At 48.1% G+C, this 14,466-nt stretch overlaps 1 protein-coding gene across 1 annotated transcript in view; it reads left to right on the top strand.

Moving 5' to 3' along the window:
• The first annotated feature begins 4,676 nt into the window (after positions 1 to 4,676).
• The window catches only part of OC90 (otoconin 90), a 33,264-nt gene continuing 23,474 nt past the window's right edge, over positions 4,677 to 14,466 (top strand). The window contains exon 1 of the mRNA XM_070632052.1: positions 4,677 to 4,722. Coding sequence (XP_070488153.1) covers positions 4,677 to 4,722 — 46 coding nt within the window. The remainder of the gene's footprint in view (positions 4,723 to 14,466) is intronic.

Below are 14,466 nucleotides of genomic sequence, written 5' to 3'. Positions count from 1 at the left end.
GTTCAATGTCCCACTACTAACGAGTGAGCAGGGCTGGCACGGGGACCTGGCATGTCTGATTAGAAAGCCCCATCTCGCCCAAGCCCACAGCTTGGGCAGAAAACCCCTAAAGGGGAGAGGCATAAAATTCCCAGGCCTGAGGCCAGGAACATATAAGAAAACATCGCAGAGCTCCTCCTGCTGAAGAATTAACTAGACCTGACAAAGCCGGCCCTTTTCCTCGCAGGAGAGCCTGTGTGACTTTCATCGGTCTTTCATCCCCCAGAGCTCCCTTGACGACCCCGAACATAATCCCTGGGCCTCCAAACCTTTGAGGTGGAGTGAGGGGCATGGAACAGGGAAGCCTTTGTTCTCTGATTAGAGCCTGGGTCTTCTCTGAGGCTCAAGAGGGGGCCTCTTAATATGGAGCCTCCACCTGCTCCAAGCCATAGCATTACGATGCCTGCTCCCCCCTCAGAGGCAGCCCACCTGTCAACGTTCATGAAAGGCTGTTCTATTGATGTGAGGAGGGGGAGGCGATCACATGACTAAGGGTCTTTCTTTGCGGTATAAAGGGCTCAGTCACCATCTTGTTCAAAGCCGAGCATCGTTCATCCAACTGCTTTTGAGTGGGACCTTCACGGTAGGCACCCTCTTTGCCTGATGGGGTGGGGAGCCAAGAAGGAGGAAGAGAGGGATGGAGGGCGAGGTGGGGAAGGATGGACGGATGGAGGGAGAAATGGATGAAAGAAGGGAGGGAGGAGGGAGAGAGGGAAGGAAAAAGGGAGGGGGGATGGATGGAGAGATGGAGGGAGAAATAGATGGAGGAAGAGACGGAGGCAGGGGCATTTCAAGGAGTGTCTGAGATCCAGATGCTACTCCAGGATGTTCTAGGAACTCAATGCCACTCTGAGCCCTTGTATGAGGAGACGCGATGCCTGAGAGACAACACCTGGTGAATCTACCTGAGAAAAAAAAATCTACCAAGCCACATCAACGAGGGTCTTACAGACCTGTGTGGGCCACTGACTCTCCCCAGGGCACCTGATGCGGAAATATAATAATCATCAATTATGGGCCGGCCTTACTGAGTACTTAGTACATGCCAGGCATGTGACCCACCTTTACAAGGATTACCCCATTTAATCTCATGATGCCTTGATGAAGAACCACCATTATGGGTATTTTACTGCCCAGGAAAGCGAGTTCCAGGCAGCTTCGGTGCCTGGCTCAGGGGACTCAAAGAGTCAGGGCAGAGCCTGAGCTCCCCACTCCACCCCAGGTCTGTCCAGCTAGAAAAGCCTTGCTCTTAGACACTTTTTACACTGTGAGGAATTGGTCATCAGGACCCTTGGTGATTAGTGAGCCAGGTGTGTGCAAATGGTGTGTGCAGACCAAGGTGAGGCCTGGGGAGCCTCAGTCCCACTAGGACAGCACTGCCCCATGGGGCCAATGACAGCCCCATAGTCTTCCTTGGACAAATTAGGAAAAGGTAATCCTTCCTCCAGGTGGACACAGCCCTGCCCTCAAGGACCGTGCCTTGGCTGACAGAGGGGTGCTGAATTTCAGCAGCAGCCCGGCACCATCCCAGCCACAGCCCCTAATGTGCATGTCCCCAGACTCGGGTCTCCCTCACCATTGTGGAGGGCTGAATATGTGCTGCCTCCTCTGTCTGGCACTGTGATTTGCCTTTTCTTGGCTCTCAACTGGGAATTGTCAACTGCAGAGTCACACCAGACCCCAGCAAGTGACTGGGGCTTCCCAAATAAGTGTTACCAAGGATTACAGCTACAGTGAATCATTCCTAGGCTGCTTATTTGGGACTTAATGATCAGCATGGCAGTTCAGGGCAACATACATGGAGCAAATACAAGTCGGACCAGGTGACCTCAGTTTGAATCCTGTGTCCCGTGCCGCCATGCGCCCCCTCAGTTGTGCCTCTTGGTGAAGGTGGCCTTGGAGAGTTACTGGCCCTCTCTGGGCCTCACTTCCCCACCTAGAAAGTGAGGTGTGTGATAGTGAAAGTCCTAGAGTGTCTTTACGAGCCCGTGCATGGAGAAAGCTTAGTGGAGCACCAGACACAATGAATGACCCCAGAGATGAAAGGTAGTATTTAAAGGAGTAAGCTCCTAAAGTTTATAACTTACTTTGTTTTTGGTTGTGTTAAATCATACATAAGATAAGATTTGCCCTTTTAGCCATTTTTTAAGCGTACGGTCCAGTAGCATTCAGCCCATTCACGTTTTTGTGCTGACATCACTATCATCCATCTCCAGGACTTTTCTATCTTCCCAACTGGAACTTGGTACCCATTAACCAACAGCTCACTATTCTCCCCTCCTTATAACATACTTTAAAAAGTATAGTAGAGCTGAGTCAAGATGATGTCTGTAATAAGGTCACTTCCCTCATTTGCATTCTAATAAATATATGCTTGAAAATCCAATAAGCATATTTGCAATTCCAATAAACATCCCCCGCATCTTCTCTGAGCATCAGGACCACCCAGAGGATGTCTCCCTAAAATGAGCATCACAAGAGAAAAAAAGCAACATCCACTGTGCTAAACTCACCAGCCTCCTTCCTTTTGCCAAAAGGGTGCTTCTGCTCTGACAGGGAATGGAGCCCTTTAGTGTAAGAGCTACTGTTTACTGAGCCTCCATTGCGTGCCCGACACAGTGGTTGTACTTACTAATGTTTCTGAGCCGTTTCTCTCCATCAGGCACTGTTAAGTGCCCTGCTTGGATTAACTCATTCAGTCCTCATAACAACCTCCTAAGTAGGTACTGTTATTGGAATGAGTGCTGGAATTGGGAAGAGGGTCATTTTTACCATAAATTGCTGGTCTCTGAGCCTCAATGATCTCATCTGTAAAATGAGCAATTGGACTAGATGATTCCATTGCCCTTTCCGAGTTCGGACATTACATTCTGACATTCTGTCACTGTGTGATGATAACAATAATAAATCTAACACAGTAAGTGTCAGGTGGTGACATCAGCCTCAGTCATGTGGGTATGACTTCAATGGGGTCCTCTGAAATGCCTTCAGTGGCTCGCCCGCAGAGTTTCCAGGACATGCCACCTTCCATCTGGAGACATCCTAGGCCTCGCCCTTAAGTTTTAGGCTGGTTTCCTGGCCTTGGCAAGAAGGCGTTCAGATCTTAGCCTCCCTGGGACGATCAGAGAGCCTGTCTAACTTTGAAAGTCAACTTGCTCTAGGAAATTATTTGCCTAAAAAAGGTTACAAAGAGAACTATGCCCGAGCCCGATCAGATAATAACCAGAGTATTTGAGAATGCTTGACCTGAGGGAGAGTCTCAAAGAACTCGCACTCTGCCCTTTTGCACTCATTCAACAAACATTTCTCTTACAGCCCCCAGAGGCTGTGCTAGGCCCTGGGGCAGTGTCATAGAATAGCAATCCAACGGCCTACAGATATCTTCTCCTCTGGGACATCTTCCTCAATACCAAGTCTCACCCACAAGGTAGAGTGGCCCACCATGGCCTGGGGTACATATGCAGGGCCACCAGGACATGAGGCAACATTTACCTCTGGGAGAACAAATTGCAGAAAATGCTCCTTCCTCCAGGTTTCTGCAGCCCTGCAGTGGGCAAGCTTGGGAGTTGAGCACTGGCTGCTTTTGGGCACCTTCTTGCCCTCTCAGCATAACACCTTTGCACAGTGCACAACATATGCAACCCTATCCAGCAGCCCTGTGTGCGCCCTGGGGGTAGCATGTGCACACTGTATTATCATTCATACTTTGTCTAAAAACATGTTTTAAAGCAGAAGATGCACAAGTCAACCATCCATTAACATTCTTCAGGGAGATAATACTATTCTCAATCCCTCTGGTCTTTAACTTTTTTCTTTCTCTCTTAAATATTTGGTTGACCTGCTTGAGTCAATAGGCAGTAAGTAAGTGCCTATTGAAGTGAAATATTTGATCTGAGCACAGGGCAGCTATGATTGAAATAGGGTAGGATCCTGGACCCGGCCCACCTTGCCCATTCCCCCCATGGCCATCCCTGAGGCATAGCTCTTAAATCACCAGGACTGCAACAAATTTTCAAATTGCTCAAAAGCCAAGGAAAGAGGGAAAGGAGGTGCTGCAGGAAAAGCATAGTTTGCTAGCAGGCAGCACCACCATGCGATCGCCCAACTTATTCATATGTCGAGAGATGGTACCAAAGTTCAGTCAGCCTGCTAAAGGGACATTCGGAATGCTGGTGTATCACACCGTGTGCGGTATTTAAAGTTCAATTGACAAGAGTCAAACTCTGGCACTTGTTCAATTGCCTCCCTCCCCATTAGTCTGTAAGCAACTTATAGGGTCCTCACTCTGTGTTCCCAGATCCTTGCCACGTGCCTGGCTCACAGTAAATGAGTGAATAAATAAATGAGACCATAGCTGTGTTCTCCAGGAGCGCCTGGTTAAGTTTCCATTTTACAGATGGATAAATCGAGTCTCCGAGAGGGAATGTGATCTCCCTAATGTCATGTTGCTAGTTAGTGGCAAAGCTGGAACAAAACCCTTTTGGAGCTTTCTCTTTGACCACCCAGCCTTAGGGACAAAGGGGCTCCGTGGTTCTCATTTCATGGGATTTCTGAAAGCACACTCGTCATATCCCGCTGACTTCTCTCCCAGGAGGCTGCTCCAGTGGATACCTTGGTCCCATCCTTTGCTCTCTGCCATGATTGTGCTTCTCCTCACGGGTGTGCTGGTGGCCCCGCATGTTGGTGAGTGACGCTGCTTTACACTGTATTTCTGGCTTAGTATGTAATTACTGTGAACACTGGGACGTATTGTCAAATTTCATCTGATTTGCTTGTTAGTGCTTTTATCCCCTTGCCCAAAGACTGATGGAAATCAAACATGAATGATAAGCTATAGGTTTAACTCAATTGATATTTTTGAGTATGCAGTACAGTGCTCAAAAGTCTGGGAAGGGAGAAGTAGGGAGAGCAAGAGGCCAGCTGGCCAGGGCGCAACCTTCTCCCCACCCCATAGCGCATCTCCTCCCCGCTCTGCTCATGGGCTGCTCTCCCTTGTTCTGCTCGTTTCTGGGAGTGTGTTGGCCTTCCTGACCTGCCGCAGCTCCTTTTCCCCTTCTGTAGGTGTGTGCAACACCCCCATAGGCTAGAGTCCCGTACCACCAAAACCTAAAGTCATCTAAGCAAGCTCCTTGGCAGCCCAGGTAATTTCAGATTCACTTGGAGTCTTGGCTTCCAATCTGAGACTTCTGGCCCCATCCCATTTTCTTTCCTATTAGACATTTGTGCAACTCTCGAACACCCCAACTCACTTCTTTCTTTCCTACCGCTGGTTGGGCACTGCAGTAATTGATGTCGCTCATTTATCTAGGCATTTTTCTCCTTCCTTTCTCATATCCAGGTAAACTCCAGACCAACACAATGACCCTCCCCTCACTAAGGATCCCTTCCAAACACAATAGTGAGGGTGAGGCAAATGAATCCATAAATGTTATTGATGATTTATCTTGACTGTGACATGAGTTAGTAGACAATACAGGGGGTTTGCATGTTACCCAGAAGCTTGTAAATTGAAATTACAGTGTAATCGTTTATATAAGACTCAGTCTTTCCTTCAGGTCCAGACCCTTCCAAACCCCGTCTCAGACCTTCTCTCTGGGGCAGAGGGGATCAACCACTTCCAGAAGTCGCTGGGTTTCTATTGATTATTTACTTCTTTTGTACATGATGTTTTCCCTTAAAACATTTTTGTCATACCTTGGGTCCCCATTGCTAGGGGGCTTGGATGGCAGCTGCTCAACCTTTGCCAAGACCTCAGCTCATCTTGATCAAATTCAAACTTGGTCTTGACTCGCCTCATTTTGGATGATAAAATTCTGAAATTTTCTACAATTTTTCAGTCTTTTCCCTAATTTTTTTAAATGAGATCTCATTTACCAAAACCCATTTTTCTAATTTGTAAGCTTATTTTCTCCTCTAACTAACCTTTTCCTCTTCCAAAACAATAAATTTCCCTTTGATCAAAATTGCCTGTTTAACATCTCCCCAGCCACCTTTTACATGTCTTTTAGTTTTTTTATTTCTCTGTGAAACTGAGGCCATTAACACTTTTCTGCCTGTCCTTCTGGCTTTCTTTCCTTTTCCCCTTAGTTCACTATTACATTATGATAATAAAAATAATTAACGGTATCCTGTTATCATAAATTGTTACAAACTTTTATATGTTTGTCCTGAGAGATTTTATTCTCAAATACAAACATCTAGAGTTAGAAAAATTACAGGCATATAAAGTTTAAGTGCAAACATATACATTTATGTATGGATTTAAATGTGTCATACCTGCGCCCCTAATTTTGCAGGGGTGAGAGTGTGACACCACAGAGAAAAGTCTGTCGGCCCAACAAATCTGCCAGTTCTTGGTCCAGACACTGTAGGGGGACAGGTGCATTTCTGAGGCTCTGCCTGCACACCTGCTCTCAAAGAAGGGGGAGCGGTGTCTTAGTCTGAGAACATGCATCTAAGAAACAGATGCATGACCAGATTAAGTGTACAGAGATTTCACTAAAGGAAACACCTGTCAGACAAAAAATGAGGTGGCAACCAGAAAGGCCAGGAGACATCAGACAGCTGGGCAGTGAAGGAGAGAGGAGGAGAGAGGTGGACGTGTTCTGGGCGCAGTTGGGCCTAAGGAAAGTTCGGTAAGGCCCCAGGGAGGAGTCCACCAGAAGAGTCCGGTGCCCACCAGGAACCCGGCCCACCATGGAATCCCTGGCCGTGCTGAGTCATTGGCTGGGAGCAGCCATGGGGACGTGGGGGATGTGGCCTCTGTGTAAACACTGCCTTGGACTTCAGAGCACGGCCCTTCCTATCGCTGGGGCTCTGTGAGGTGCCCTCTCACGGCTGCCCCAGTACAATCTGAGTCAGATGACAAGACGATGCTGTGGACATGCTGGCAATGGGAAGGGCTCTCTGTGGGGTGTTTCTTCATCCCTGTGGCAGGCCCGGGAGCAGCCTCTGTGTCTGCCCCCTCAGTACCGCCGGGCAGATGCTGCCCTCACTCTTCTCTTCACTCAGGGCTGGCTCATGGGTTCAAAGGGCAGGAGTCAGCCGGTGGGATGGTGGTCAGATCTGTGGCAGGAGAGGGAGATACCCTGGGACCTTCCACCTATGCCGTGTGCTCGCTTTCTCAGGAAGTTCTGCCTGGAGTTTGCTTCACCAGCTCTCACATCACGTGGCAATATTGGTTCCGCGTCCCATTGTCCTCTGCATGTTCATCTCCTTCCAGAACCTCTAGAAAGGGGGCTGGGCAGAGGTAGGTTTGGTGTATTCCTGACTGATCTTGCAGGTAGAACACTTAATACTATGAAATCCCACTCATAACCCCTAATAGACCTATCCTTCCACGGTCTAGAAATGACAGCTCCTCATTTTGCTTAAAGTTTGCCAGACCGGCATTTTGTCGGTCATCTCTCATTGGCTGATAAATTGGCTATTGGATGGTGTAACTCAACCATTGTGTACTCATTCACTCACCAGATATTGATGAACTTGTGCTTCAGTTTGGCATAGCACTCACCCTCCATATGTTCCTAGTGCGGTGGGGGGAACAGTAACACAAACAGATCCTTGAGCGTGGAGTCATGAGTACAATGACAGAAGGATGTCCCGGCCTCAGGGAAGCACAGAGGAGGTGTCCCTAACCCAGCCCAGGTTGAGGGTCAGATAGGGTTTCTTGAACCTTGAGTGGAACCCTAAAATTTCAGTACGAGTCAGTATTGCAAAGGAAAGCACACAAATGGGAGAGCTCCCCTGGCCCGGGGCACCGCCCAGCAAAGGCAGGTTGGCAAGAAGTAGTTTGCTGTCGAGAAAATGATAAGCTTCTGAGCACCACAGGAACATAAAGGTCAAGGTAGGAGATGGGTGGACAGAACTAGGGGCCGGATCAAGGGAGGCCTACGTCAGAGGATGCTAAATCTTCGTTGATGAGTTTCAGTTTCATCGTCTATAAAATGGTAATGACATTATGTGCGTCCCAGCACTGGGCAGAGGATGAGGCGAGGTGGTGCACGCAAAATGCAGCCTGGAACAGCACGAAGGCCAGCCGCCTTCCCCTTATAACCTCACTCTTTCTGAGTCAGAATCAGTTTCATTCTGGTGAACGTTGTCCTTAGGTTGCCTGTGACCTTCCATCTCCCCCACCCCCGCACTCCCTGGACTGTGTGAGTGAACTACTTCAGTCCTCTGGGATAAACAACTTAAAATCCAGGGAGACTTTTCGAGTTGCTAATGAAATGGTGTGGGCATCAATATTCTGAAAGTAAGTGAGAGCCTGGGGGAGCCAACATACCTTATTAGCACACATCAGCCATAAGATCACCTCCCGCCCTCCAGAACAAGGATTTAATGATCAGTGGCACAAAGGAAATACCAGAGAGGTGGTTAGCAAGGAGCAGGCGGCATTTTACAATTGCTGCTGAAGGGGGCAGCAGTATTCTTTGCTGTTGGCTGGTATGCTAACTAACTAGTTTCTGAGGCAATCACGCCAAATGTAAACTGTGCTGGAGCAATTCCGTGGGCTCAGTGACAAGGGCTCCAGTGGAACTGCACTCGGGACTCTCCCTCCTGGTCTGAGAGTCTGTTTTGCAGGGCATTGTCCCTGCATGGCGCATGGCTCTCAGGCAGGAGGAAATCCCCCTGCATGGGAGCCACACCCACAACCTGGCAGAGAGAGGCAGCGAGATGTTCTGTCAGCTCAGACCCTGCCCAGCTGACCGAGATGGAGTTCTGCCCCCCAAACTCCTCTGCGTGTACCCAAAATATCTTCCTTTCACCCTCAAACTTAAGCCAGCCTACAGACCTACTTTGTTCCGGCTGCACAATATTTTCTTTTAAATTTGAGCCAAGAGTTTAAAATGGGAAGATTTTACAAAAAATTCAGATTTCCAACAAATTTTGGAAAATCTAAATTGTGAGACTCCTTCCCCAAAGCCTAGAGCTAAGTTTCAGCTGCCCCTCTCACTGTGACCTGAGTCTTTCTAGTTCTCCGCAGTCCCTCCACTCCCTATTGCTTCCCAGCACTGGGCCACTTCACTTGTTTGCATTATCTGCCTGACCCCCTGAGAGATCTGGGTTTGCAGTCCTGGGTCTTCAGAAGGGCCCTCCCCTCCCCATTTTCTGTCTCCTGGACAAGGACAGTCAGTCCAAACGTTACTGGGCTCTGGGCCTCCTGTCTCGGCCTTTCTGAGTCATTCTTTTCTGTTTCCTTTAATCCACTCAACAAACACTGGCTAAGTTTCTACTACAACAATGAGGGGTACCTGCCCTCGGGAGTTCAGAGTCTAATGGGAAAGACCCCCAAATAAGGAGACCCTGAGAATCATCATGAATAGGGCAGGTAGAGGTCACCAGAAGAGAGGATGGGCATGGGAGCTCAGATAACAGGCAATTAGCCAAGTCCCCCAGAGTGTGGAGAGGGAGTAAGAAAAGACTTCCACACGATGTTATTAAAAGTAAGCTTACATGGTGAGTAGGGGTCAGCCAGGCTGAGTCATGGTCAAAGTAATCCAGCAGAGGGCACAGCCTGTGCAAAGGCCCAGGGGCCAGGGCACACTTAGAGAACTGACAGCAATTCAGGATGGTTGGAGTGTAGAGTCCAGGAGCAGACATGGTCCCGGTTATACCAACCCACTGTGGTCCCTCAGATACACCATGCAATTTCACATCTTTATGTCTTTGCTTTTGCCTGTTCCCCACCTTGCCCGCTGGAAAACTCTTCATTGTTCCAAATCATCTTCAGGTGACTCTATGAGGCATCTTTCAATACTTCCTTAGCCATACTCCATACCATGGCTATTCTGTCAGCATCAACTGGTGTCATCAAGGGAATGGGAAAAAGTCTAGGGTCCTTGTCCTTTGATTTGGAAAAGCCCAAGGTGACTCTTAGCACAAGGTCCCCATTCCCTTGTGATCTAGAGTGAGAAATCAGAGGTCTAGAGAGGCCGCCTCTGCCCAAGGCCACAGAGCACATCAGCCTGGGAAGGGACAACCGGTGTGGGCCGACTTTATCACGTGGGAGGTCTGCGCACAGACCACAGGAGGGCGGCTGCGTCTCCCTCCAAACCATCCCTGGAGGGTCTGACGGCAGAGAGCCTGGGCTGCCTGGACCCAGGGGAACACACACAGGGTTTGTAGACTGGGAGGCTGCTCTCCCCCAGACAAGTGCCTGCTAAAGTTGTCTGTGTCCCCGAGACAATTCCATGGGGAGAAGGATGAGGTTGATGATGAAGGTAAGACGCACGCGTTGCAAACACTTGTTGGTGTAGAGGGGAAGGGCAGCAGGGAGTGGAAGCATCTGTTGGTCACCACCATCATCATGATAATGGCCGGACTAACAGGTGAGTGTCCGGAGCATCCCTGCCCGTGTTCTTTCTTTTGATCTTCACGATGCTTCTTTGAACCCACGTTGACAGGTCTCTCAGGCCTGATGCTGCCTGATCTCACACCAAAGCTCCGAACCCTCCTTAAGCTGTGGACCCCTCAGCTTCTTAAGGAGTATTCAAGGCCTTTGGGGACACAGCCCAGCCTAGTGACCAAGGCTTGGAAAAGGCCAAGTCCAACCGGCTACCTGCCCGAATGTCTCACTCAATCCAAAACTTGCCTCCTTGGATGGCGTTTTGACCGTCGATAAATGCAGGGCGGAGGGCTACATCTCGGGTGGCGTGAATCCCGGGCGGCTGTTGTTCAGAAGCTCATCAGGGTGCAGGATGGGGTGTGGATCAAGAGCTGAGTCAGTGGCATTTTTCCCGTTCTCCGTGGATCTAAAAATGTGCCTGATTAACAGCATCTTCTTGTGTTCTCAGCACAGTGGTAGCATTTTGCAAAGTGCCGTCTCCTCAGTGGAGAGCCTGGAAAATCTGGGAGCTGATGGCCTCTTCCAAAGCTTTTTGGCTATCATAGCCTTCACAGCTTTCATCCCAAAGTTATGGAACAGAGGTTGCAATTTTTCAGCATAGCACAAGCCCAACCACTTAACTAACATTTACCTGCTGACGTCACACCACGATGAGGCAGGATGTATCAGAGGGTACCACTTCTTCAGCTGCCGTTTTTGGAATGCTATGGCGTGTGCTGCTTTGCATTATTTCAAACTGTATGCATAAACAGATACGTCATTAGTATTTTGTATTGCACTGTGTCACTTCTGCATGGTTCAAGTTCACATCAAACATGACTGCTTTGAGCCTGACAGACTTGACTCCAAACCTCGACTGTGCCACTGCGTCAACCCTAACATGTCATTTAATGGAAGAGCTAAGCCCTACCTCACCGGAACATTTCGGGGGCTTTCTGGGCAAAGACCTAGGGACCTGGGGCAGTTGGCTGTGGCAGGAGCAGGGAGGGGCAGAGCTGCAGGAAGGGAGGCTGCAAAGGGAGGAGGATCCAGAGGATGTGGCTCTTGAAGGCCCCTCTAAGGGAAGGCGTGGAAGATTCTAAACAGGCACAGTGTGGCCAGAGTTGCAGGAATATGCTCTCCATGAAGACTCACCCACTAGGGAAGGGTAACCTGAAATGCCTCACATGGGCAGCCATCCTCAGTAACATAAGCCTCTTCCTGGGACCTGGGACACATCCTGCCTCTAAGCGAGGGCTCCAGGATGTTTGCAAACCTTACTGCAGCCACCTCTGCCCAGAGGATTCTGGGAGGCTGCAGGGCAATGGAAACAGACACTGGAATAGAGTCAGAAAGCGATGTTAGAGGCCCCCTCTCCTTCATCCCAGCTGCTGACTTGCAGCTGTTATCTTTCCTCTTTGGACCTCCATTTGATCCTCTGTAAAATGGAGACAACTGTATCTGCCTAGCAGGATGTTTGTGAACATAAAGTGACACAATGTATACGTCATGACTTGCATGATACATCCTCACCCAGGAAAGATCTCAATAAACATTTTGTTCTTTACACTGAGGAAGAAAAAAAAGCAACATTTCAGCTTAGAAGGGATGTAAAGATGATCCTATCCAGCCCGCAGTCCAGAGAGGAGGAAACTGTAGGGTGAGACTTGAGGCAGAGTGAGGACTGGTATGTGAGATTCCCAGCTCCCAACCTACTGCTCTTACTGGTATCCCTCCTCTGGCTATGCTGTTCCCTACAGCCCCCTCACTTGTCCTTGCAGCCATCTCTCTTTCCTCTGTTTCCCTTTTTCAGAAATGTCCTTCACTCATTTATCCAACTCCTGTTCAACTTCTGCCTACTCTTTAGGGCAGCTCAAGGCCTTCCTCAATCATTCCAAAGCCAGGAGATCTTCCTGCTGTGAACCTGTGGCATTTATATGTACCACGGCACAGAGGGCAATGCCTCTGGAGTCCAACAGATGTGGATTCTCATCCCAGCTTAGTAACTTTTTGGTTTTCTGATCAGGAGCAAGGTTCTCCATCTCTCTGACTCCAGTCCTCTCATCTGTAAAGTGGAATAACTATACCTACATCATGAGGTGTTTGTGAGATCACATGAAATAACGTGGACTGCTGGGGGTACACAGATGATAATGGATAACACACAGATGATTCTTTTTTTTTTTTGAGGAAGATTGGCCCTGAGCTAACATCCATGCCCATCTTCCACTACTTTATATGTGGGATGCCTGCCATGGCTTGATGAGCAGTGCATAGGTCTGCGCCCAGGATCCAAACCAGCAAACCCTGAGCAGCCAAAGCAGAGTGCATCAACTTAACCACTGTGCCAGCCCCAGAGGACTCTTTTTTAAACTTAATTTTTATTTTATTTTGTTTGACACTTTTACACTTTTTACATTTTCTTTCTATTCCTTCTAATCATAGCAACTTATACTGGTTTTCCATTTATAATTAAAAGTTTCCTTTAAAAATAAATGTATTTATCTTTTTAAAAAGTGAGTTGGCTTGTTAAGAAAAATCTTCCACAAAAACAATTTGAAGTTTTCTCTTTGAAATTCTGTCAAATTTGGCTTTATGTATTTTGAGACCAAGTTATTGTGTGCAGATAAGTTTAGAGTCGTTGGGACTACCAGATGAAACAAACCCTTTATAATTGGAAAGTAAATCAAACTCTCTTTTAATAAAATGAAAAATGACTTAGAAGTATATATTAAGAAATAATACCACAGATGATATACCAGTGACTGAAATTTGAGGATCTCATGGAGATGGCATGCTGAAAATTCCAGTCCCAGTACTGGCAGCATTGACAAACGTTGTTGCTTCTGCCATCGTTACTTCTCTCACCAGTGAGATTGTCTCCATTAGAAAGGACTCCGTGGAGTTCTTTCTTTCTTGTGAGGTTTTCTGGAAACTCTAAGGGGAATGGATTTTATGTGAAGAAAGTAACTGTGGCATCTTCTGGATGTTGGTTGAAGGGATAACCTAAGACACAACATCCAGACAGATGATCACTATTTCAGCCAAGATCCCTCTCTTTTGCCCAAATTCTTTCTCTCTAAGCCCTGGGTCTCAACCAGGGGTGCTTTCATCCCCCCAAAATGCACAGGACAACCTCCCACAACAGAAAATCATCCAACCCAAAATGTCAACAGTGTGAGGCTGACAAACCTGCTCTAAGCCAAGGAGGGCCAGGTCAGGCATCACAGGGGCATCCTCCTAAACAGATTTAAGCTAACAGGCTTCTGTGAAGGCTTTCAGATTTTCAGGTTTCCAAACAACGTCAAACTAATTGGCCTGACTAAACTGACCACTTTGTGATGAAAGACAAAAAATTTTCAACATTTTCAGACTACTCACATGCTGTATATAACTGTAGGGGGAAAAAAATATTGTGGACAAGTCTGTAAGCTCTCTGAGCCTCTGGGGAGCTGGTCCTCAGCTGAACGGAGATTCCAGCTCCCATCTCTTTGTCCCCATTGCCCCAGGCTGCGTTCTCACGCTCCCGTTGTGAGGAGATGTGGACTGAAGGTGGTGGTGATATTTGGGCGCTGCTGTAGCTCCACCACTCTATCATCATTTTCCCCCGAGCAATATTTCTCCAGGTGCTGTTTCTAGACTGTCAGCTTTAAAACCAGCTGGGAGCTCATTAAAAATGCCTATTTCTGAGCCCCACTGCAGACCTGTTGGATCAGACCGGGGTGAGGGCACAGAGATCAGAATGTTTACTGAGCCTGCATTCCAGGTGGATTTGATGCCGATAATGTGGGGCAAACCTCTGTCCTCCACTACAGCTCCTTCGGGGCTGGGGTCCTTTCCATGTCTGTACTTATTTCCACCAATCTTTCATCTCAAGACACTCCAAACAAACATGCAATCTAAATTAAAATGCTCTGCTTCATATGCAACACGAGCTTCAAGATAAGTCCCCAAATCTCTCAACCCTCAACCAGAAGGCTGCTCTTAAGGTGAACCAGTGTAAAACCCTGGGGCCACCCTGGCCACTCCTTTGTTTTCTTGAGGAGCTACCACAGACGCCTAGTACACAGCAGGTACTAGAAAAATATGCATAGAATTGA

Source organism: Equus przewalskii, chromosome 8, assembly GCF_037783145.1.
Source record: "Equus przewalskii isolate Varuska chromosome 8, EquPr2, whole genome shotgun sequence".
NCBI lineage: Eukaryota > Metazoa > Chordata > Mammalia > Perissodactyla > Equidae > Equus > Equus przewalskii.
This window is presented reverse-complemented; position numbering and strand designations above follow the sequence as displayed.